At 41.5% G+C, this 26,134-nt stretch overlaps 1 protein-coding gene across 1 annotated transcript in view; it reads right to left on the reverse strand.

Moving 5' to 3' along the window:
• LOC117516100 (neural-cadherin-like) overlaps positions 1-26,134 on the reverse strand; it is a 540,129-nt gene that overhangs the window by 315,243 nt on the left and 198,752 nt on the right. Inside the window, exons 5-7 of the mRNA XM_034176992.1 lie at positions 25,687-25,798; positions 18,665-18,914; positions 5,110-5,252 (exon numbers count right to left, since the gene is read on the reverse strand). Of these exons, the coding sequence (XP_034032883.1) occupies positions 5,110-5,252; positions 18,665-18,914; positions 25,687-25,798 (505 nt within the window). The remainder of the gene's footprint in view (positions 1-5,109; positions 5,253-18,664; positions 18,915-25,686; positions 25,799-26,134) is intronic.

The following is a 26,134-nucleotide window of genomic DNA, read 5'->3' on the forward strand; positions in this document are numbered from 1 at the left end:
TCTTCCGATGAGTTTTGGCCCGATAATTTTTAGATCACTAACATGTTTTTGCAGGTGAAGTGAATAAATCTTAAACAGTTAAAAACCTTTCTTAAGTCTGATATCAAAGATTTTAGCACTTCCCTGTTAAACGTTTTGTAGATAAACAGATCTATTCTCTGTAAACAGAAGCGAGCTGGTTTCAGGAGAAACCGCTCTATCCTCTGCAGTCAGAGAAGAGCTGGCCACAAGATAATTGCTCTTGACACCATACTAACTAACCGGCAATATTACCCAAGTCATCCAGAGACATACAGTTTTAACTTATGGTTAAAATTTTAACCAAACTAATTTCGGACATGTTATTTAAATTAACGTCACTTCTGAAGTTTTATAAAGTGAAAACATCAGCTACAACCCTGGCAATAATTATGGAATCACCGGCCTCGGAGGATGTTCAACGTCTGTGACAGAACTGTAAGAAACCGCCTAAAGGAAATGGGATTTACATACAGAAAAGCTAAACGAAAGCCATCATTAACACCTAAACAGAAAAAAACAAGGTTACAATGGGCTAAGGAAAAGCAATCATGGACTGTGGATGACTGGATGAAATTCATATTCAGTGATGAATCTCAAATCTGCATTGGGCAAGGTGATGATGCTGGAACTTTTGTTTGGTGCCATTCCAATGAGATTTATAAAGATGACTGCCTGAAGAGAACATGTAAATTTCCACAGTCATTGATGATATGGGGCTGCATGTCAGGTAAAGGTACTGGGGAGATGGCTGTCATTACATCATCAATAAATGCACAAGTCTACGTTGATATTTTGGACACTTTTCTAACCCCATCAATTGAAAAGATGTTTGGGGATGATGGAATCATTTTCAAGATGATAATGCATCTTGCCATAGAGAAAAAACTGTGAAAACATTCCTTGCAAAAAGACACATAGGGTCAATGTCATGGCCTGCAAATAGTCCGGATCTTAATCCAATTGAAAATCTTTGGTGGAAGTTGAAGAAAATGGTCCATGACAAGGCTCCAACCTGCAAAGCTGATCTGGCAACAGCAATCAGAGAAAGGTGGAGCCAGATTGATGAAGAGTACTGTTTGTCACTCATTAAGTCCATGCCTCAGAGACTGCAAGCTGTTATAAAAGCCAGAGGTGGTGCAACAAAATACTAGTGATGTGTTGGAGCGTTCTTTTGTTTTTCATGATTCCATAATTTTTTCCTCAGAATTGAGTGATTCCATATTTTTTTCCCTCTGCTTGGTCTAAAAAAGTAACCGTTACTGACTGCCACAATTTTTTTTCCTGATTTCTTATAGTGTTTCTTAAAGCCAGAAAGTTGCCATTTGAAATGACTTTAGTTTTGTGTCATGTCTGTGATCTGCTTTTTTTCTACAAAATTAAACAACTGAATGAACATCCTCCGAGGCTGGTGATTCCATAATTTTTGGCAGGGGTTGTATATGTTTTAGTTTTAAAGTATTGCACTAATTTTGAAGGTTTTAGTGTGGGCATGCTGTGTCCAGGGGCATTATGGGTAATCTCAGTACAGTCACGACAGGAGAAATACATTTGAGACGCTCTGATCAACCTCCACACGGACAACAGCATTAAACTCTTTGTATATTGTGCCTAAAACTCTCGTGAATATATTCTCTGGGTTTATAGACATTGTTATTGTGTTTGTTTTATGTAAAAATGCCAGAAGAAGCTCAGGTTGCTTATCCATTACTTTCAATTGGAATCACTGTGAGTTGCACTCACTTCCTGTTTGCTCTTTAACATCCTGCTTATTATCCTACAACAGTTTGTCATCTTTGTTCCAGAGTAATATATATAAGATATCTGAAATTCAGTTTGCCTTCATTAATCATTGCAGATTAACCCTCTGGGGCCGACGGCGTCGTATACGACGGCGTCAGCCTCAGAAGCTGTGTGATGACATGAAGCTGTGTGATGACGTGCGCAATGTGAGTGCTCCAGCCGGTTTAAAGACCGCCCACAGCGTCTGAGAGCGCGGCGCGCTCCGAGCGCCGATCGACAGGCTGACACCCCGCTGAAACAACCATATCATTTCCAACGTGAAGGCTTTGTTGATCCGGGACGTCGTCTGACTTTCACAAAAAAGGCAGAAGGCGTGGACATCAGCACTTTTTCTGCACATTCTACTGTTACAGGAGTTTTTTTCATGGAAAGAGAAGCGGAGGATTGCGCCACCGTGCCGCTCATGGCACGGGACAAAACCACCTCTGTGTTGGTCTCACAGGACGGCTTTCAGATGGCTTCCGGTTGCTTTTCAGTCGTGTGAGTATCCGAGAAATTGTGCATGAGCTGGACATGCCCCAACATGTCCTGTGAGGCTTCATCACGGCGTTGCTTTGCGCCGTGCGGCTCCGCCGCGATGCGCGGAATTCCTCCGCGCATCTGTCTCAATGTGCTGAAAAAGTGCTGATGTCCACGTCTTCCGCAATTCCTGTGCTAGTCAGACGACATACCGGATCAAGACAGCGTCCAGTTTAGAAATGAACGGCACATTCCACTGTTACAGGAGTTTTTGTCATGGAAAGAGGAGCGGAGGAATTCCGCGCATCGCGGCAGAGCCGCATGGCGCAAAGCAACGCTGTGATGAAGCCTCACAGGACATGTTGGGGCTCGGAGTGCGCCGTGCTCTCAGCCGCTGTGGGCAGTCTTTAAACCGGCTGGATCACTCCTTAATCTGTGTAATCCCCATAAAATCATCGCTGAAAGCCATCTAAATTTTCCGAATGGTGTCCAGCTGGAGGTCTCTCACAGTTTCTGGAAAAATTTGATGCAGCAAAGCTCCAAATCGTTCAGACATTTATTTGCAATAAAAATCCGACGAGAGGGGTGGACCACAAGCCTGCTCACAGGCGAATGACGCAACCGACGCATGCGCACGAATGTTCAAGCTTGGCTGATGCAATCACACGTGATTCAAATCCATATGGTTTTTGCAAAAAATAAAAAGGTCCGATACTTTTTGGACAGACCTTGTAAAGCCAACATTTATGTGTCAACACAATATTGACAAGACAATACATCATAAAACATGCGCACGGCACTAATAAGAGCGCACATTCTCGCCACATGCAAAACATTTTGCGATGACACTTCAAGGGCTCCATAAAAATGCCTGTTTTTACAAATAAAAAATGGAATATTTTACAAAAGCACATTTATCTTTAAACACCAACACACGACACATGTCACATTAATGTGTTGGTTTACATAATGAATGACTGAACCAATCAGTGTTTAGCAGAGGCACATTTACCCAGAATGCTTTGAGATCTGTCTGTTTTTGTTACAAAACCTCAGAATTAGTGCATTATTCAACATTAAAAGATATATGTTATATTTTAACTTTGTACAAATGACAGAATTGACATTAATGGAGTTATTCTATCAGTATTCACACAAAACCATAAGTCAGGATGCCTTTATTTTTCAAGACCTCCGCCTGACCGGAGCATCATGATTGGTAGGGAGCTGCAGGATCCTCGGCTGTTGCTGTTTTCAGCTGTGTAGTTTCCAGAAGGGGTCAGCATGTTCAAACATAAAAGCGCTGACTCATTATTTGGGTCTTCTATCACTTTTTATGCTTCCAAAAGCGATTGTGGTGTTAAAACTCAAATTCAGCTTGTTAGCAGTTGCAGATGTACCAGAGACAATACTGGAATTTATCAGTTATCTGTAACTCCCGATACATTTTTAGGTGGTTCATCGGTTTATCTTTATCAAAGATAACTTTTCAGTTATCTGATTATCTGTTATCAAAGTTAATTTTTTGGTTATCTGTGCCCACCACTGGATACAGTCAATCACTGCATGGCGCTGCTGAGTTAGTACAGTAGTACTGCAATGCATTGTTCGTACATTCAACTACTAGGTTCTGTCATAACTAGTAAGAACGTCAGAGTGCCACTGCATGGAAATGTCTCATACCTGCAGCCACATCTGCATGGAAATGTCTCATACCTGTGCACTAATCATGGTGTCTAATCAGCATCTTGGTATGGCACACCTGTGAGGTGGGATGGATTATCTCAGCAAAGGAGAAGTGCTCACTATCACAGATTTAGACTGGTTTGTGAACAATATTTGAGGGAAATGGTGATATTGTGTATGTGGAAAAAGTTTTAGATCTTTGAGTTCATCTCATACAAAATGGGAGCAAAACCAAAAGTGTTGCGTTTATATTTTTGTTGAGTATATTTAAACATTCCTATATAACAATCAACTGATCAAACTTTTCATACTTCAAAATGCAGCACAAAGTGTTTTATAGAATAAGACCCTGTGGGTTACAGGCCCCTATAAAGCCCATGGCAAAAGGCCATTTCCAAACGAATGAATTTAGGACTATAATTTTTTTTATGTGAAATATGTCAACGACCCATATTATGCCCTTAGGAAAAAAGTTAGTTTTTGAGAAAATTGCCTATAAGTGCTCAAAATGGCTATTTTCTGCATAAAAATGGCCGACATTTCCAAACAAACAAATCTACGAATATGATTTTTAGACAGGAACAATATCAATTGCCCATATTACGCCCTTGTCAAATTAGGAAAAAGTTAGACAGTTTTTGAGATATCACAATAAACGGACAATGCTGACAATGACGCCAAAGACAGCAGCCAATATGAATGTCTCACTATGGCATAGAACAAAAAATAAGCAGTGCTCCCAAATTTTGACCTTTACCTGTGAACTTAACATGTAACCAAATTTTCTTCAACTCAGATCACTTATTCCTTTGTTGACCCTCACTCATTCCACCAAATTTGATCCAAACTGAATTATTTTGTTTCCTTACTCTCTGTCTCTCTCACTCTCTCTCTCTTCCTCTCTCTCTCTCTCTCTCTCTCTCTCACACACACACACACACACACACACACACACACACACACACACACACACACACACACACACACACACACACACACACACACACACACACGCTGACAGACAGGAGTGACAACAACCCCACTGTCGTGGGAGTCAAAATTGAAAGTGTGATTTGACAAAAACCCTGTAAATTAGAGTGAGAGTGAATGTTGCACCTTGTCGAAGACACTAAGAAGCATCACCTTTTTGGGCATCGATAATGAAGTTTCCCTCCTCGTTGCCTGCTGTTATGGAGTAGATTATGCCATCGCCATCTGGGTCTTTAGCCAGAACGGTGGCAACAAGGGTGTTGGGGCCTGCATCCTCTGCGACAAATGTTCGATATCTGGGGGGAAAGAAACAACACAAGAAAGTGATAATACACACAAAAAAGTCAATACAGGAAAGACAGCGACTGGAAGCATGCATCAGTCACACAATCCAAAGCATCAGCAGACTGATGAGACTTATGGTTGTGGCTTCTTCTTGTCACTATGATTTAAGCTGTCCTCTTAGCCAGCCAGACCAGAGACAAATGATAATGTCTGCTGGGATGCTGAAGTCATTGAACAAATGGTGCTTCCAAACGCTCGGCCCACTCTAGGCCATTTGATCCAGCACCTTTTAAAATGTCAACAGTGATTTGCTCTCTCTGTGGCGTTGGGCACAATGATGCCCGGTGAGACACAAGAGACGGATATACCGCTGTGGTACCAAGCGCAAGGGGGCAGAGACGGACAGCATGACTTTGACAGCACCGAAATGAAGAGCAATAGAAAACAGAGCAAAGACGGAGAGAAGCAGGTGACAGTGAGAAAAACAGACTGCTGGGAAAATGACAGGTGAAGTGACATGGGGGGGTGAAGAGGAAGAAGAGCAGTGGGATATTGGGGTGGGGGTGGAGAGTTTGAGTTGATTTGTCAGCAGAGGTATCCTTCTCTCAGATGTGTGCGAGTGTCAGAGGTGATTCATGGTTTACAGAAGAACACTGATGGGTGATTAATCTCCGCCAGCTGTGGCGGTCACCGTAACAACATGAGTGACCTGTAATCTGTCACCTCACTCGGAAGCTGCTTCGTTGTAGTTCTACTTGTTGAAATATATGAACTCGCCTCCTCCTTTTGTCCCATATTATCTCACTGAAATGTGAAGTTGCACTCAGAAAAAGTGTTTGCCTGTCTGCCTGATTATTTGCATGTCTGATGTCAACCACATCCATTTCAAAGTCTTTGATGTTAGCCTGATCCCAAATTCGCTGTATACATATATACAGTTGTGCTCAGGTTTACATACCCTGGCAGAATTTTAGATTTATTTTATTTATTTATTTATTTATTTTTGGCCATTTTTCAGGGAATATGAATGAGAACACAAAAACTTTTTTCACTCATGGACAGTGGCTGTGTGGCATCATTTATTGTCATACAATTGTGTTTCCTCTTTTAAAATCATAATGACAACAGAAACTACCCAAAAGACCCTGATCAAACATACTGTTTACATACTGATGTTAAAGGAAACCCTTTAACATCGATGACAGCTTGGAGTCTTTTGTGGTATTTGTGGATGAGGCTCTATATTTTCTCTGATGGTAAAACTGCCCAATATTCTTGGCAAAAAGTCTCCACATTCAGTGAATTCCTGGGCGGTCTTTCATGAACTGCACATTTGAGATCTCCCCACAGTGGTGCAATGATATTGAGATGATTGAGATCATTTGAGATGGCGACTCCAGAACCTTCAATTTATTCTGCTGTAGCCAATGACAGGTTAATCTGGCCTTGTGTTTTGGATCATTGTCATGTTGGAACATCCAAGTTGGTCCCATGCATAGCTTCTGGGCTGGTGAGTGCAAATTTTCTTGCAGTATTTTCTGATAACATGTTACATTCATCCTGCCATCAATTTTGACCAGGCTTTCTGTGCCTTTGTAGCTCACACATCCCCCAAAACATCAGTGACCCACCTCCATGCTTCACAGTAGGAAGGGTGTACCTTTCATCACAGGCTTTGTTGACTCCTCGCCTAATGTAACATTTATGTAATGTTTATGTAACGTTTAACCTTGCCTGGTTGACGTCATATCTGTCCAGTCGTTCTCAATGTGTCTTGTATAATGGCACTACCTCTGACCTTGCTGACATGAGATTTGGGGTTCCACAGGGATCTGTTTTATGCCCCTTGCTTTTCTCCCTGTATGTGGCACCCCTTGGGCATATACTGCGGAGTTTTGGGATTGCCTTTCATTGTTATGCTGATGATACTCAGTTGTACATGCCTATAACTGCGGGAAATCTCACTCCCATAAAATCCCTGGAGGACTGTCTTCTATCAGTGAGAAGTTGGATGTCTAGTAACTTCCTGCTTTTAAACTTTGATAAGACTGAAATGATGGTTCTTGGTCCAGCGAGACATCGGCATCAGTTTGACCAGCTGGCGCTCAGCCTGGGTTCCTGTGTCATACATCATACGGACAAAATGAGGAACCCTGGGGTAATTTTTGATCCCACGTTGTCTTTTGACCTCCACATCAGGGATGTTACTAGGACTGCTTTTTTCCATCTGAGAAATATAGCGAGGATCCGCCCCATCCTGTCCATGGCTGATGCTGAGACCCTGATTCATGCTTTTGTTTCTTCTAGACTAGATTATTGTAATGTTCTATTTTCAGGGTTACCACAGTCCAGCATTAGGGGTCTTCAGCTGGTTCAGAACGCTGCCGCCAGACTTCTGACACGTAGTGGAAGGTCTGAACATATCACACCCATTTTGGCATCTTTGCACTGGCTCCCTGTCTCTGTGAGAGCAGATTTTAAGGTTTTGGTATTGACTTATAAGGTTGTTCATGGACTGGCACCATTTTATCTGGCTGATCTGGTGGAACTCTACGTGCCAGCTCAGGCTTTGCGGTCGCAGGATGCAGGAATTCTCTGTGTTCCCAGGGTGAAGAAGAAGTCAGCAGGTCAAAGAGCCTTTTCGTATCGTGCACCCACCCTGTGGAACAGTCTTCCTGTGACTGTGAGGCAGTCTGAGTCTGTGGACATTTTTAAGTCAAGACTCAAAACCTATTTTTATTCTCTTTCTTATGGATAGTTTTTATTTTTATTTGTTTTATTCTTTTACTTCTGTTTTTATTTATGTATTTGAATTTTTTATTCATTTTAATTATTTATTCAATTTTATGTTGACTTGTTTTATGTAAGGCACCTTGAGACGGCTTTTGCTGTGATTTGGCGCATTATAAGCTAATTAAATTAATTATGGATGTGGGCAAAAAGTTAAATTTTGGTCTCATCATTCCAGTTGGCTTTGTTCTGTTGTGGCTGGCGTGCCTGGCTGGCTTTTGTTTGTCTTCTGTTTCTGTCTTTTGGTTTTCCTTCCAGGTGGTGCGCATTTGGGACTGAGTGGCTGTGTGGCTGAGTTACCAGGACCTCACCCTGATCACCTGAGGCTGATCAGGTGCGGCTCGTCAGGACTCACAGCTGTGGTGCATCTACACGGATTGGAACATGGTGGCATTTAAGTCTGGAGTACACAGTGTGTATTTGCCAGAGACTCGACCTTGTGACCAGACGGGTGAGATCGTCGTCTCGAGAGCCATCTCATCATCAGTGGATGCAGAGAACGTCCAGGTTTGATGCATGGTCTGTGAAAGAGGAGGGGGTGAGGTCTCACGCTCGTCAGCACACTTCCTGAGGTACGTTAGATTTTGTGACTAACATTTATACAGTCAGTAAATGTGGTGTCCCTCACACCTTATTATATTGAGCTGTTATGTTAGTCGTTTTAATCAGCTTCTACTGCAGTGAGTTTGTGAACAGGGTGTTCCATGCCTGCAGGGTGGGAAGCTGATTAGTAATTAAGCCAGGAAGTGTTTGCTGTTTGTACACCTTTGAGCGGTCTCTCTGTGTGTTGAGTGTGGACTCACATGATGATTTCTTCATTCACAGACTCGGTTTGTCGCGGCCACCTGGGGGGTGTCGGCGGGGTCCTTGGGTCCAAACTGGTTCTGGCTCCGGACCATTAGCGCTGCTGGGAGCGCACCGCAATCCACCACGCCAGACTGCGCACTCTTATATTTATCACATCACTGTTATGTTTATTAAACTCTGTTATCCTTTGTACCGTGCTCTGCTTATTTTATACTGGGTCCTTCAAACGCTGGTCGGTTCTCCGGGCTGCGTCCGACACATAACATGTTCTCTGTGCTGTTTGGTGTATTTTCCTTTTTGATGTATTTTAAATTTTTGTTGGATTACCTGACTGTGCTTTGGTTCCAACAGAATCCCTCATTTTCCACTTCTTAATTAGAATTTGAACACTGCTAATTGGCATTCACTTAGGTCCTTGGATATCTTTTTATATCCATTTCCTGTTTTATACAGTTCAATTATCTTTTCTTTGAAAATGATTTTGCTTTCCCTATGATTCAGAAACCAGAAACATCAGTGCAGCACTGGATGAAAGATGCAAGGGTCTGTCAGGAACCAAGAAACTCACTGATTACAAGAAAATAGATCACAGGTGAGGATGGTTACCTTTTGTAACCATTCAAACCTGTTTGCATTAACTTGTGTGCATATTATCAGGCCAGAATCACCAGGGTATGTAAACTTTTGATCATTTCTGTTGTCATTATGATTTAAAGAGAGTAAATGCAGTTGTTTGACAATTAATTGATTCACACAACACTAACCATGAGTGAAAAAAGTTTTTTTGTGTGTGTTATCATTCATATTCTCTAAAAATTGGTCCCCCTCAAAAAAAAAAAAATCTAAAAATCTAAAATTTTGCCAAGGTATGTACACTTTTGAGCACAACTGTATATATACAGTGAGGAAAATAAGTATTTGAACACCCTGCAGTTTTTCAAGTTCTCCCACTTAGAAATCATGGAGGGGTCTGAAATTTTCATCTTAGGTGCATGTCCACTGTGAGAGACATAATCTAAAAAAAAAAAAAATCCGGAAATCACAATGTATGATTTTTTTTTGATAAGTTATTTGTATGTTACTGCTGCAAATAAGTATTTGAACACCTACCAACCAGCAAGAATTCTGGCTCTCACAAACCTGTTAATTTTTCTTTAAGAAGCCCTCTTATTCTGCACTCTTTACCTGTATTAATTGCACCTGTTTGAACTTGTTACCTGTATAAAAGACACCTGTTCACACACTCAGTCAATCACACTCCAACCTGTCCACCATAGCCAAGACCAAAGAGCTGTCTAAGGACACCAGGGACAAAACTGTAAACCTGCACAAGGCTGGGATGGACTACAGGACAACAGGCAAGCAGCTTGGTAGAAGACAGCAACTGTTATGATTATTTATTAGAAAGTGGAAGAAACACAAGATGACTGTCAATCTCCCTTGGTCTGGGATTCCATGCAAGATCTCACTTTGTGGGGTAAGGATGATTCTGAGAAAGCTCAGAACTACATAGGAGGACCTGGTCAATGACCTGAAGAGAGCTGGAACCACAGTCACAAAGATTACATTAGTAACACATGATGCTGTCATGGTTTAAAATCCTGCAGGGCAGCAAGGTCCCCCTGCTTAAGCCAGCACATGTCCAGGCCCATTTGAAGTTCACCAGTGACCATCTGGATGATCCAGAGGAGGCATGGGAGAAGGTCATGTCGTCAGATGAGACCAGAATAGAGCTTTTTGGAATCAACTACACTTACCATGTTTAGAGGATGAGAACAACCCCAAGAAAACCATCCCAACCGTGAAGCATGGGGGTGGAAACATCATACTCTGGGGGTGCTCTTCTGCAAAGGGGACAGGACAACTGCACCTTATTGAAGGGAGGATGGATGAGGTCATGTATTGCGAGATTTTGGTAAACAACCTCCTTCCCTCAGTAAGACCATTGAAGATGGGTCATGGCTGGGTCTTCCAGCATGACAGTGACCCCAAACACACAGCCAGGGCAACTAAGGAGGGGCTCCATAAGAAGCATTTCAAGGTCCTGGAGTGGCCTGGCCAGTCTCCAGACCTGAACTCAACAGAAAATCTTTGGAGGGAGCTGAAACTCCAAACCTGAAAGATTTGGAAAAGATCTGTGTGGAGGAGTGGACCACAATCCCTGCTGCAGTGTGTGCAAACCTGGTGAAAAACTACAGGAATTGTTTGACCTCTGTAATTGCAAACAAAGGCTACTGTACCAAATATTAACATTGATTTTCACAGGTGTTCAGATACTTATTTGCAGCAGTAACATACAAATAAATTATAAAAAAAAAATCATACATTGTGATTTCCGGATTTTTTTTTCTGTAGATTATGTCTCTCAGAGTGGAGATACACCTAAGATGAAAATTTCAGACCCCTCCATGATTTCTAAGTGGGAGAACATGCAAAACAGTAGGGTGTTCAAATACATACATACATATATATACATACATACACAACCCCTGGCAAAAATTATGGAATCACCGGCCTCGGAGGATGTTCATTCAGTTTAATTTTGTAGAAAAAAAAGCAGATCACAGACATGACACCAAACTAAAGTCATTTCAAAGTCATGGCAACTTTCTGGCTTTAAGAAACACTATAAGAAATCAGGAAAAAAAATTGTGGCAGTCAGTAATGGTTACTTTTTTAGACCAAGCAGAAGGAAAAAAATATGGAATCACTCAATTCTGAGGAATAAATTATGGAATCACCCTATAAATTTTCATCCCCAAAACTAACATCTGCATCAAATCAGATCTGCTCGTTAGTCTGCATCTAAAAAGGAGTGATCACACCTTGGAGAGCTGTTGCACCAAGTGGACTGACATGAATCATGGCTCCAACATGAGAGATGTCAATTGAAACAAAGGAGAGGATTATCAAACTCTTAAAAGAGGGTAAATCATCACGCAATGTTGCAAAAGATGTTAGTTGTTCACAGTCAGCTGTGTCTAAACTCTGGACCAAATACAAACAACATGGGAAGGTTGTTAAAGGCAAACATACTGGTAGACCAAGGAAGACATCAAAGTGTCAAGAGAGAAAACTTAAAGCAATATGTCTCAAAAATCGAAAATGCACAACAAAACAAATGAGGAACGAATGGGAGGAAACTGGAGTCAACGTCTGTGACTGAACTGTAAGAAACCGCCTAAAGGAAATGGGATTTACATACAGAAAAGCTAAACGAAAGCCATCATTAACACCTAAACAGAAAAAAACAAGGTTACAATGGGCTAAGGAAAAGCAATCATGGACTGTGGATGACTGGATGAAAGTCATATTCAGTGATGACTCTCGAATCTGCATTGGGCAAGGTGATGATGCTGGAACTTTACATCATCAATAAATGCACAAGTCTACGTTGATATTTTGGACACTTTTCTAACCCCATCAACTGAAAAGATGTTTGGGGATGATGAAATCATTTTTCAAGATGATAATGCATCTTGCCATAGAGAAAAAACTGTGAAAACATTCCTTGCAAAAAGACACATAGGGTCAATGTCATGGCCTGCAAATAGTCTGGATCTTAATCCAATTGAAAATCTTTGGTGGAAGTTGAAGAAAATGGTCCATGACAAGGCTCCAACCTGCAAAGCTGATCTGGCAACAGCAATCAGAGAAAGTTGGAGCCAGACTGATGAAGAGTACTGTTTGTCACTCATTAAGTCCATGCCTCAGAGACTGCAAGCTGTTATAAAAGCCAGAGGTGGTGCAACAAAATACTAGTGATGTGTTGGAGCGTTCTTTTGTTTTTCATGATTCCATAATTTTTTCCTCAGAATTGAGTGATTCCATATTTTTTTCCCTCTGCTTGGTCTAAAAAAGTAACCGTTAATGACTGCCACAATTTTTTTTCTTGATTTCTTATAGTGTTTCTTAAAGCCAGAAAGTTGCCTTTTGAAATTACTTTAGTTTTGTGTCATGTCTGTGATCTGCTTTTTTTTCTACAAAATTAAACAACTGAATGAACATCCTCCAAGGCCGGTGATTCCATAATTTTTGCCAGGGGTTGTATATATGAGGTCTGTTAGAAAACTATCCGACCTTTTTATTTTTTGCAAAAACTATATGGATTTGAATCATGTGTGATTGCATCAGCCAAGCTTGAACCTTCGTGCGCATGCTTGAGGTTTTTCATGCCTGTTGGTTGCGTCATTCGCCTGTGAGCACGCCTTGTGGGAGGAGTGGTCCAGCCCCCTCGTCGGATTTTCATTGTCAGGAAATTGGCTGCACTGCCGCTTTGCTTCATCAAAATTTTTTCAGAAAGTGTGAGAGACAGCCAAGTGGAAACCATTTGGAAAATTCAGATGGCTTTCAGTGAAGATCTTATGGGGATCACACAGATTAAGGACAATTACAACTGGATTAAAGACGGCCCACAGTGGCGGATGGCGCGCCGCGCACCGAGCGGCGATCAACAGGCTCAAACGACCAGATCATTTCCAAAGTGAACGCTATGTTGATCCGGGACGTCGTCTGACTACCAGAGAAATGGCAAGACAGCTGGACATAGCACTTTTTCAGCACATTCCACTGTTACAGGAGTTTTTGTAATGGAAAGAGGAGCGGAGAAATTCGCCACGGAGCCGCTCATGGCGCGGGACGAAAGCACCTCCGTGTAGGTCTCACAGGACATGCCCTAACATGCCCAGCTCTTGCACCATTCGGAAAATTCAGATGGCTTTCGGTGGCTTTTCAGTCATGTGACTATCCGAGAAATTGTGGACGAGCTGGACATGCCACAACATGTCCTGTGAGGCTTCATCACAGTGTTGCTTTTTGTTCTGTGCCCTGCGCCTCCGTCCCGATGCGCGAAGTCCTCTGCACGTCTTTTCATGCCGAAAAAGTGCTGATGTCAAACTCTTCTGCCATTTCTGTGGTAGTCAGACGACATCCCGGATACAATACATAATTGTTTTTTTCTTCAGAACTCCTCATATTAAGACACTTTGTATAAGTACAGTTGTTGTTGCCCTTCCGCCTGCTCCCGTGTTGTACAGGGTCACCAGAGGATTCAACACAGATTCACATAGAGATTAGGCACATTTTACACCGGATGCCCATCCTAACACAACTCCAGTTTAACTTGCAGAAACACACATCCCCTGGTCTTCTAAAGAGATCTCCCATCCAAGTACTAACCAGGACCCACTCTGCTCAGCTCATGAGAGCTCATGGGATCAGGCTTACACAAAACAGACTGGCTGAACATTGTATAAGTACAGTTAAAATTCTTAAATGTAATCACACTATGCTTCACAGTTCATTATATTGTCAGAATAGACAGCACAATTGAGAGCACAGCAGCACAAACAGTAAGTGTGCTTATCTCTAAAGCACAATATTGTAGGTTCACGGCTACATGAGGTCCATTCACCTTTGACAGCTGGAGTTGCATTAATGTACAGTAAGTAACAACTACATTTACATTTTACTGAACATAGTTTAAAAACAGCATGATCATGTTAATTCATATTTTAAAAATACTGTTGGATTTACTAGTTTAAAATGTAAATTACATCAGCTTTATACCATGAAATTTACAGGTTGTTCTGTAAACGTATTCACAAAATTTTTGTGTATTTTTTTTTTTACAGACTTATTCTGGCAACCACAGCTGCCTTTTTTTAACCATTAAAACATGTTTTTTTTTAAACACTGTGTGTTATGTCCCCTTAACTGTCATAGCATCTCAATTAGTGTCACTCTAAAAACAATATATACCTCTTCTAATTGTCATAGTACATAGTACATTTGTCTACCTCTACATGTCAGTATGTCCTTTTTATTGCTATCCTGTCCTCTTCGCCGTCGAACTGCACATATCTCAGTAAGCCACAGTGCGACCAGGCAGCCGACACAGCGCCTGCGTTTCTATTTGCTTGGCGGTCGCCTGCCTATCTCCACAATTATCTGTTAACTTGTATTGCATGTTTTGATATTCTCCACTTGCTCCCCTGTTACCATGTTTCAGGGTGGGTTTGTTGTTTTTTTGGTTTGTTTTTTCTTCCTCTGGCTTATGTCTGTGGTCCTGTTTCCATACCTCTCTGCCTGCCTGTTTGTTTGGCTCCGTGTCTCACCACCCACCGAGACTGACACCTGACTAGAGAGCGACTAGAGGTCAGCTCCTGTGAAGGTCACCGAAACGTGACTGACAAAAAATAAGCAGTTTGCTTGCTTGAGGTGTGAAATACAACGGAGACAGTCGCCGTCTAGCAAGCTCACCTCCACCCCGCAAAAAAACAACAACAACAAAAAACAAAAACATTACAACACTGAAGAAGACACATTTTCAGCAAACCTCGAGGAGATGCTGTGAAAATAACAGTGTCACACTATGTTTGTGGTTGATTCATGAGACGTGAGTAACAGATTGTATTGGTGCCAGATGGCGCCGATTACCACCTCCAGCCAAATATATTGAGTTTGTCAGCGCAGAAGCACACTCGCTACGGTTGGAGGCAGAAATCCAGGCATCCAGAATTTCTGCAAAGAAGAGCCTGAAGGAAGTCAGGTCTGCTGTCTGACGCAACTCCCCATACATCAGTGATGCAACCACCTCATCTGCTCAAAGAGTGAATATTCTCCATAATGAAAGCGGTAAAATAGTGGATCAGAGATGAACAAGTGCCAGCAGTACAGACGCCATTTAAACTTTTCACCTGGTCTCAAAGCACTCTCTCCACACGCTTTAAAGAGCGAAGGCTGAGAGGTTTAACTTTTATGATTGGACTGGAATTTGAATGTGATCGAGAGCTCCATGAGCACACTGCACTGCATTTTGGCACCTTGCATAAAATTATATTATTATTAATATTGTTACTGTTGTTATTGTTGCTATTATTGTCATTGTCATTATTATTCTCACTGTCATCTGTTTTGTTATTAAAGTGGGCTACATTTGTAAAATCTCTTTTTATCTCTATCTAGAATGGCTAAAGCTACAGTATGTAGGATTTACGGGTGTTTATTAGCATAAATAGAATATAGCATTCTTAGCCATCTGCTAATGACACCATTTTTTTTTTTCAACAAGGAAATCAGGGTTGGGGGACCCTGTGTGCACTGATAGAACCTACCCAGCGGGCTATGCTTTTGACGCCTGAGAGAATGGAGTGTGACATGTGGCTCCAATCTCTATGGAAGACATTGAGATTTATTTCTATTCACTTTTATGGTGGGAGGTTTGGCGCTGATTGGTTTGTGCGCTGCCCTGGCCCACAAGAATATTTGCAAGACGGCTGCTTCCAGAATCTCATCCCCTCATCAGTCTGTCATGATTAATGAGTTCAGCAATGCTGTGCAATCTCAGACTGCATGAACTCTTGAACTCAAACGCAAAATGGATACCACCTCTGGAGCATATAGCTGCATTGCAAAGGAATGTGATGCTTGGACCGGAGAATATTTTTTATAAATTTGGACTCTGGATGGTCAGAGGTGCAGTAAATGGAATTCTGTATCTCTCCGTCTAACATCAACATGGCAGCCATATTGGCTCCTGAAGGCAAAATTCCCTGCTCTTCCCCCAGAAGGATCTATGGCCTTGGTGAAGGAATTTGGCTCCCCTTTCTTATCTATCTACCCCCCCAGCCTGCTGTTGCCTAGCAACATCAGACTTTACACACACACAGACAGAAACTGACAAAAAATTAACTAATCTGCACACGATGCATGTTTCCTTCCCTCCATCCCTATTACCCCCCCCGTGTCTCTCCACTCCCCTCACCCTGGCTTCCTCCCTACCACCTTGAAGGCAGCACGGTTTTTACTGCTGCAGCCTTCAACTCCCCACACTGGGTGGCGCGGGCCCCTCCTGCTGCAGCCTTCACCCACTTTGCCTCAATTCGGATGATGGACTGCTTCAAGCTTAGTGCACATAAACATCTCATCATATCAAATGTATATGTGTTGTCTTTAATTCTGATGTGTGCCATTATTACAGTAAACAAGTAATAATTGTGGATAAATGCTGTATCTTGTCTGAGGTAATTGGAGTGTAAATGTAATTTTGTTGTTGTTGCACTTGTATAATGACACTGACAATAAATCTCATCTCATCTCATCTAATCTCATTAGTGTATAATTCCCAGCAATAATTAATCTACACTACCAGGTGCCGTATGTGTTCTTATAAGCTTCATATGATCCCTTCACATCAACATGAGAGTAGGCACCCTGATCAAGGCTGCCATGTTGCCCCGCCGTGATGACACAGTGCCCCAAAAATAACATACTTACTTTTGCACCATGACTGAAGAAAACAAAAAACAAATCAGTTGCTCCTCTGCACACTGTCTTCTTGTGGCTAGTACAGACTAACATGTTTGCGAAAACTCATGTTTGTGAAATGAAGGATCATACAGGTGGGTTATCACAAAAAAAGGTAAGGGAGCATGAATCCTAGTCATCAAAGAACCAAAAACATGACGAGAAACAAAATCATGACCGGCAAAGTCATAATACAATTTGCAAACTCAACACATGATGACACTACATCCTGCAGACTGTAGCTTTAAATAAGATTTAACTTTTATGTTCCTGGGGAGGTGATGGTCTAGTGGTCAAGGTTTTGGGCTTAAGTCCAGAAGATCATGGGTTCAAATCTCCGCCTGACTGGAAAATCACTAAGGGCCCTTGGGCAAGGCCTTTAATCCCCTAGTTGCTCCCGGTGTGTAGTGAGCGCCTTGTATGGCAGCACCCTGACATTGGGGTGAATGTGAGGCATAATTGTAAAGCACTTTGAGCGTCTGATGCAGATGAAAAAGCGCTATATAAATGCAGTCCATTTAGAGCCTGAGTGATTCTGATCAACTAATCCAAGAAAGTCCAGCCCCCCCCACCAAAACCTATAGACCACACACCCTACAAAACCAACATGTGTGAAGCTCCTTGAAGCAACATATGGTGCTATACAAATAAAATAAACTGAACTGGTTCATCAGGAGGTTAGGGATATCAGGGCAGGGTGCAGTGACGACAGAGTGGGATCATACCCCCACCCCCCCAAAAAACCCCAAAATGAACAAACAAACAGAAAAAAAAAACTAAGGGTGGTCTCCCAAACCCAGGAGGACCCACAGGCAGGAACCTGACAGCACAGCTGAGTATCCTAAGAGAGATGTTGGACAACAGACACACAAACAGCTCATTTCTTATGGTTCTCTCACATGTGCAACATAAAATCTGCATCCTGCCACATACTTTTCATTGTCTGCTGTTCGTATAGACACACAGGTAACAGAATAAAACTCAAACAAAACAAACAGCTAAAGTATGATATTTTTGTAATTGCATTTCTTGTGCATATTGCGGTAACACTGAGATCATGTGTGTTGAATATGAACAGAAGAGAAGCATGAGGTGATAATCAGTATATTTAACTGCAAACTCAAATTCCTGAGTTTCAGACACTAGGTGATCTATAATATATGAGCCAGTTGAAAAGTGAATAATATAACCCCTTTGTAGCATCATTCACACACACTAAGTAGACTGAAAAAACATATTCTATTGATTTATGCTGTGTTTTTTTTTAAGCTGAGTTCAGCTTTTGTATTTTAATGTGGTGTTTTATACATTTTCAGTTCTCATAGTTCTTGCTTTGACTTTTCATTAATAAGTATCAATGCCATTAAGTATCAGCTCTCAAGGTATAACCACAGTGGACTGTATAATTTTCAGTCCATTGACCATTCATCATCCGTTGTAGTTAATCTACCAGGGGAATGGCTAAAAGTGAACCCGGAGGAGGAAATGTCAGAAAGATAATTGTGAAACTGCTGCTTACACAGGTTGGGAGAATTCTGGAGCCTCATCATTGATGTTTGCCATCCTGACGCGGACAGTGGCTGTGCCAGAGTGAGGATCCTCACCGCTGTCCACCGCCATCACCACAAATTCATACAGATGGTTAGGCCGCTCGTAGTCCAGCCGACCCGCAGGAAAAACCGTCCCGTGTGGTGAAATACTGAAATCTGGACTCAGGGTGTAGTAAATGAGCTCAGCGTTCAAGTTGGAGTCACAGTCTGTGGCCAACACTGGTGGAACAGAAGACATCACACGAGCATCGTCAATTGGCAGTTAATCGAAATAAGCTGACGAGATGGCATCAGCTGATGAATATGGTGACATCTGTGCGGCTCATTATGGCTTCATGGCTTTGCTAAACATGGAATAGCTCATCGGCTGTGACAGCAGCAATTACTCACATATGCACTCTCGTGTGCCCTCAGAATTAATATCATCATTTACAAAAACAATGTCTTGGAATCCTTTTATTCTGAAGAAGAAATCCTGTAGATGTGCACCTAATGTGAGAAATTATTTTTTTCAGTCACAAATATCAACAGTAATGATTGCAAAGATAATTTAAATGTACATTTGCTTTCTGATACATTTTATATCCCACAGCCCTTTGAGCTCAGAAGATTTGCACAGTAGATATTCTTTTGATGTGTTTATTTTTCTTTTCATGAGCATTTTAATGTGTGATATATATATATATATATATATATATATATATATATATATATATATATATATATATATATATATATATATATATATATATATATATATATATATATATATATATGCCTTTTTTGTATCTATGGTGTGCCCAATGAAAACTGGGTGGTGTTATTTTGGAGATTTCACTCACATGTGGTATCCAAACCAAGTGGCACCCTCCAGGGCTGTAAAATGAAGCCAGTGTAGGAGTGCCACATGTTGCAGTTCTGTACATGGCCACTACACGCTGGCCCCAAAAGTGAGTTCATCCCAATACAACCCCATGACAAAATGTCCAAAGTTACAGCAGAAAAAAAAAAAGATGAAATAAAACGTTTAGCCTGATACAAAAATAGCTGTGGTCTGTATACCTGGTTTCACCAGTCATAACGGCTGTACGGTGGCCCTGTGGTAGACTGGTGTCCTGTCCAGGGTGTACTATTCCTTATGCCCTATGCTGGCCTACAACTCCCCCCCCACCCACTCCCAGGTGACCCTTCATTGGAGCAAGTGCATATAAAAAAAAATGAATGAATGAATGAGCAAGAGTAATCAGAGATTTCTGACGTCCGCCAATCTGCATCCGGATCACCTCCAAAAATCAGTGGAGTCACTGGTGCAAATTTGGTGAGAATCTGTGATGTAGTTTTGACCTAATCCTTCAAAGCCTATATAAAGGGAATTCTTGATCCAAGATCCAGATCGAGATCACCTCCAAAATTCTGTGGAGTCTTCCATGCACTAATATGTATCTGTGGTACAAATTTGGTGAGAATCCATGAAGTAGTTTTGACGTAGTCCTTAAAAGCTTATAAAGTGAAATCTTGATCCAGAATCCAGACCCTGATCACCTCCAAAATTTAATGGAGTCTTCCATGGCCTAATATCTATCTGTGGTGAAAATTTTATCAAAATCCATGCAGTAGTTTTAACATAATCCTACTAACAGACAGACAGACAGACAAATAAATAAATATATAAATGCAGATGATTTTATTATATCCTTGGCGGACATAATGACAGCTGTGTGAGGCGTGAATTTTTACATAACTCTTTAGGCTATTTTAAGCCATAATGTTTGGAGTATTTGTGATTTGATATTTACCGATATGCATCGCGGGTGCCTACTAACCACTGGTGGTTCATTTTTGAGCAGTTGACAAAATGTGGCTTGTTGTGTGGTTAATTGTACTAACAGACCATCAAAGAAGTTTGTGCTCTTGTATATTCCGTAAGTGAAATTTCTATATTGTTTAATTTGTATGTTAGCACGTTTGTTAGTTGGTACATATCGATAACTGGGTAATGTCACCTACAATGACAGTAGCCGGGTTATTGAGGCTGAATGCCAGCCATAGTTTTTAATATCCATATCCAAGGCACTTGTTATTAAAGCCTCCTCCCACTCCACAAAGATATACATTAATTACTCACCTAAGGGCCTTGTCCCACTGGTGTTTAGGAGGATTTGCGGATGGAATGCGCACAAAAGTGGCCCACATCCGCCAAACAACCGCAATAACCATGTAACATTCCTGTATGAGTCGGCCGCCACCCGAACACGTCCGTGATCATCTGCAGAGGCACGCATGTCCGCAGCCAGCTCAAAAATCCTGCTGTGGATGAGATCCGCATCACTGCCTGAACACATACTGAAGACATACGCAGGACATACACAACCAACGTGCCGCATATCCCTTGTCATCCACTGATATCCGCAACCGACGGGTTGGCGCAGCTTGGCGGCGGACCGGGACAGCGTGCAAAACAGATATGACGCGTGCCCAGCACGGCCACATCACGGTCGCAAATGTTATGTCGCACATGCAGACAGAGTGGGCACAGATGGAGCGAGTGCATCACGGCCGCTGTGCCCCTCATGGGGGCGCCTCCGCAGTCGCCTTCGCTTCTGTTCCCTGTTATATCCGCTTTCTTCCTCATGTATTCGCTGATCCACCCTGGGACATTTGTCATTTCTGCCCACCTTTGTTGCGGACGCTCAGCTTTTATCTCCTCATTTCATGCGCAAATCCTCCTAAATGCCAATGGGACAGGGCCCTAAGGGTCTGTTATTAACTCATAAAATTATTCATGGATTAGCACCTCTCTATCTAGCAGGCCTAATTACACCCTACATACCGGACCGTGCTCTGCGTTCCCAGGGTGCAGAACTACTTTGTGTCCCTAAGGCTAAAACAAAGTCTCTCTCTTTTTCAAGCACCTGCCTTGTGGAATGATCTCACTGCAAAGATAAAACAGTCAGATTCTGTAGCAACATTCAAGTCCAGACTAAGGACACATCTATTCTCCCTCTCGTATGGCTAGCATATCTGTGTAGTATGGAATCTTCTGTGCACACAGAATCTCAGTCTCTTTCATAATGACCTGCAGATTTACCACACTTTGCCAAACTTCTTCCATTTCTTAATTACATTGTTTGTTTGTTTTTTCACTAAAATGCAAGGGATATCTAAAGCTTCATATCAATGCTTTTTCTACTGACTTGTAAAGGAAATAACACAAATGGAAGTGATACTCCTCATCTGAGCCTATAATTCTCTCTGCTAGATGAGCAAATAATGATGTAACGCACACCTAAAATGTTGCATGAGTGGAGGAGTCAGCTTATTCATATATTGATATAGAGATGTGACACTCTCATGGAGTTGGAGGGTCTGAGTTTGCGACTGTCCTGGATCAAGAGTAATATCCAGGCTTTCAATGACTTCCTGGACATGGCCAGCAGAAGTGTATCCATATGTGTTGAAAGTGTTGAACTTGAAGAGATATTCATTTGTCTTGGCAGTAGCATTCATGTCTCTGGGTCGTCAGTCTTTGACACTGAGAGATGTCTGAGAAGAGCTTATGGAGTCATGAAGTCGCTGGACAGAGGTGTTTGGCGATGCCGAAATCTTTGCAGCAGAATGAAAGTCCAATTCTTTAGGGTCTTGGTGCCTCCTGTTTTACTGTACGGTTGGTAGACTTGAATTATAGCCAGTGACAGAATGTTTTTGGTATTTGGTCTCTACAGAGGACTCTTGGGTACCACTTGAAGGACTTTGTGTTAAACAAATGGTTACTCGGGCAAACTCGGATAAGGAGTATCACTTGCCTTTGAGTGAGCATCAGCTATGACATTTTGGACATGTAAAACATTTTGGAAGGTGCTAGAGATTTGAGGACCCCAGTGACTGGAGGAGGTCATTTCCATGTTGAAATTGGTTGTGCCAGATATTGATGGTTACGGTATGTTTGAGGGGGAGATGAACCGGTTTTCTGCTTGGGGCAGTTCTGTGGTGTGGTGGATGTGTCAGTGCACTGCACACGTGCATGCTCCCAGTCTAGACTTGACTTGCTCTGGATGAGAGCAGGGCTAATGCTCAATTTAACTATATTGCATTTGACAAATACCGATACATCAATCAATCAATCAACTTTTTCTTATATAGCGCCAAATCACAACAAACAGTTGCCCCAAGGCGCTCAATAGCCATAGATTTAAAAACAAGAACTGAAACAACATATTTGTCATTTCAATACAGCTAAAATATTTGCAGTTTTGTTCTTACTTATAGTTTTAAACATAATATTGCTGTTGTGGGTGACCGATGAATGTGAAGCAAAATAGAACTCCTGAGGCACAGCAGGTTCTCTGTCGGTGTATGCATGCTTACAAACCTCAAACCTTTCCACTCACGCTTCCTGCAGCTGATAATAATTCTACATGGCAGTATTCAGCCTCTTAATTCATAATTACAAGATAACTTTGCGGCGTAATTGATAAAATGGCACACAATTACTCATGCGGCTTACAATAAATCAAAGTAACTTATGGTGTCTTCGTAGCAGTTAGCGCAGTACAGGATAATTGAGATTATGATCACAGTCCTGAAAGAGCTATTAGTTTCTTTCAGGATGCTAAAAATGAAGGCGTTACAGCAAGGGTGCGAAACAGTTTCAAGTCTGCAGTGCAGCATTGAGATTTGTGCCAAAACAGAGTGTGTATGTGTGTGTGTATGTGTGTGGGTGTCCATCCGAACAAATATCTTGGGAACCATTTGTCCAATTTCTTTCATGTGGCACATATGAATTGTTTGTGATAATATCTTGGCATCATATTAAAAAGAAAGCCAGAGGTCATCAATCAGGATCCCTGAAAGGTTCATTCATTAATTTTATATACTTGCTTACTCCAGTCAAGGGTCGGGGGCTGGAAAATATCCCAGCAGTCATCGGGCATAATGCATGGTACACCCTGGACAGGACACCAGTCTGTCACTGGGTCACATGTAGACAGACAAACACACTCACACCTACCGTCACTTTAGACTCACCAATTCACCAAACCTGCATTTTATTTTTTTGGAAGTGGGAGGAAGATGGAGGAGCAGGAGGGAACCCACATGAACACAGGGAGTACATGCATACTCCACACAGAAAAGATCAGGTGGGAAGAGATCCCACAACCTTCTTGCTGTAAGGCAGCAGTGCTAACCATGAAGCCAGTGTGTCGCCCACCATTGAAAAGTCTGGAAATCTTTTTTTTTCTGCAATAACTTTGAAATAGTGGAGCAGATAAGTTTGATTTTTGGCCAGAATTGTTCACTTGGTGATACAAGGATCAGCTTTAGCATGAATGTTCCTCATAAAATAGTGTTTGAGAAAAAAGTGCGGGCCACTTGAAAATCCAATATGGCAGCCAGGTAGGGTTCAATGAAGAATTACACAGGGGTTAAAATTTTAAAATGCTACAATCGTATTGAAAGCTATACCACATTAAGATTCAAAAAAGGTATAGTTTGGACTATCTATGACTGAATGTTATGGCGTTATGGTGTAAAAACAGCAAAAATGGTGACAAAGGTCAATTTCAGTTTGTACAGGGGTCAAAAGTTAAAGTTGCTACAATCTTTGTAAAATGTGATGCAAATTATTGGTTGAGTTAATAGGGTTTTAAAAAGAAATCATTTGCACCATGTGTCATGCTCAGTTGTCATATTACAGGGTAACATATGTCACATGCCATAGAATCCAGTGGACATCGACATTGTTTGACATGTACTTTGCAAACCAAGCATTCAACACAGTCAAACCTATTCCATGTATTAATCCTATTAGTTCAACCAATAATTTGCAACACCTTTTACCAAAATTGGAGCAAGTTTAACTTTTGATTCCTGTACAAACTGAAATTGACCTTTGTCACCATTCTTGCTGTTTTTACCCCATAACTCCATAACATTCAGTCATAGACAGTCCAAACTATACATTTTTGGAATCTTTGTGATCAGACACATAATGTGGTATAGCTTTCAATATGAGTGGAGCATTTTTAAATGTTGACCACTTCATTGACCCCTACCTGGCCGCCATATTAGATTTTCAAGTGGCCCGCACTTTTTCCTCAAACACTGATTTATGAAGAACATTCATGCCAAATCTGATGCTTGTATCACCAAGTGAAGGATTGTTTCAGTTATCTGCCGCACTAAAGCTAACAGTACTATGAGACTAGCTTCAAGTGCATATGAATCAGCAAACAGAATACCACCTGCAGATTTGTGACATTATTTTTAAGTCACATTTTCTGCAATAACTAAGGTCAGCTCGAGGGATTCAATTGCATATGAATCAGAAAACACATTGCCATATGCTGATTTGTACTTGGATGGTATCACTATATGTTGTCGTATGAGAGTATACAGTCCAAAGCCACATTTTTCTCAGTAACCATGAATTAGAAGAGCTTGGATGATCTAGATTCAGTAGTGGGCACAGCTAACCTAAAGGTTAACTTCAATAACTGCTACTCCCCTATCAGGATGATCATGCCAAAATCAGAAATTAAAGCATAGTTTCCATTCAATATACATTTTATTCACAGTTCACCAAGTATTAAACAAATAAATAAATTAAGAAATAAAAATACACAGGGAAAATAATCTCCTTGAGGTAATGCTTCCTGCCTTCACGTCATTCTGCTTATTGGATTAGTGTATAAACTCTAGGAACAAACACATATGATTTTAGGGTTTACAAATGTTTTTGACCATTAAATTAAGAAACCGTTAGCTGAAGTTAAAGTGAGCAGAACCAAATTTCGTGGAAACTAATTGGTCTGCAAATGGATTTCAAAGTTAGCTGAAAAACGCATCCGCTAACAAAAGGTTAGCTTTGCCCATTAGCTGTTAGCAGTCAGTATATATAAATTAGAAAACAGAATGTCATATTCTGACATCACATCTCCCTCCACTTGAGTAAGCAGACGGGGGTGACATATCCTGGTTGGCGGGGTCTTACCCTGCAGCAGAGACGTTGCTGTTGTTACCGTTTCAGGAACGCCGTCCACGCTGTAGATGGACTGGAGGAACTCTGGCACGCAGTCATTCTCATCCGTTATCAACACCTGAACCTGATTTAGGCAGGAGTGATGGAATAACAGGGGGGGAGGCGGAAGAGAAAATAGAGGAAGTTATTGTAGAAGAATACAAAATCAGCATCTATTTAATAATTTGAACATCCAGGAGACAACCATCAAAAATTCTCTTTGCAGGATCCTGACCCCAAAGCTTAATCTAAATTGCATTTTTCCCCCTTCTTGTTCTTTTTTTTTCTTTTAGTTTGCCAGTTGAACACATCCTTTATCTTCCACTTCATGACTTTCCAAGTCAAAAATAGAAATGTTCTGAGCATGTGTGCCTCACTGTGTGTGTTTTCCACAAAGGTCCTCAGCCGCTCTCCACCCTAC

This window comes from Thalassophryne amazonica, chromosome 8 (assembly GCF_902500255.1).
Source record: "Thalassophryne amazonica chromosome 8, fThaAma1.1, whole genome shotgun sequence".
Lineage (NCBI taxonomy): Eukaryota > Metazoa > Chordata > Actinopteri > Batrachoidiformes > Batrachoididae > Thalassophryne > Thalassophryne amazonica.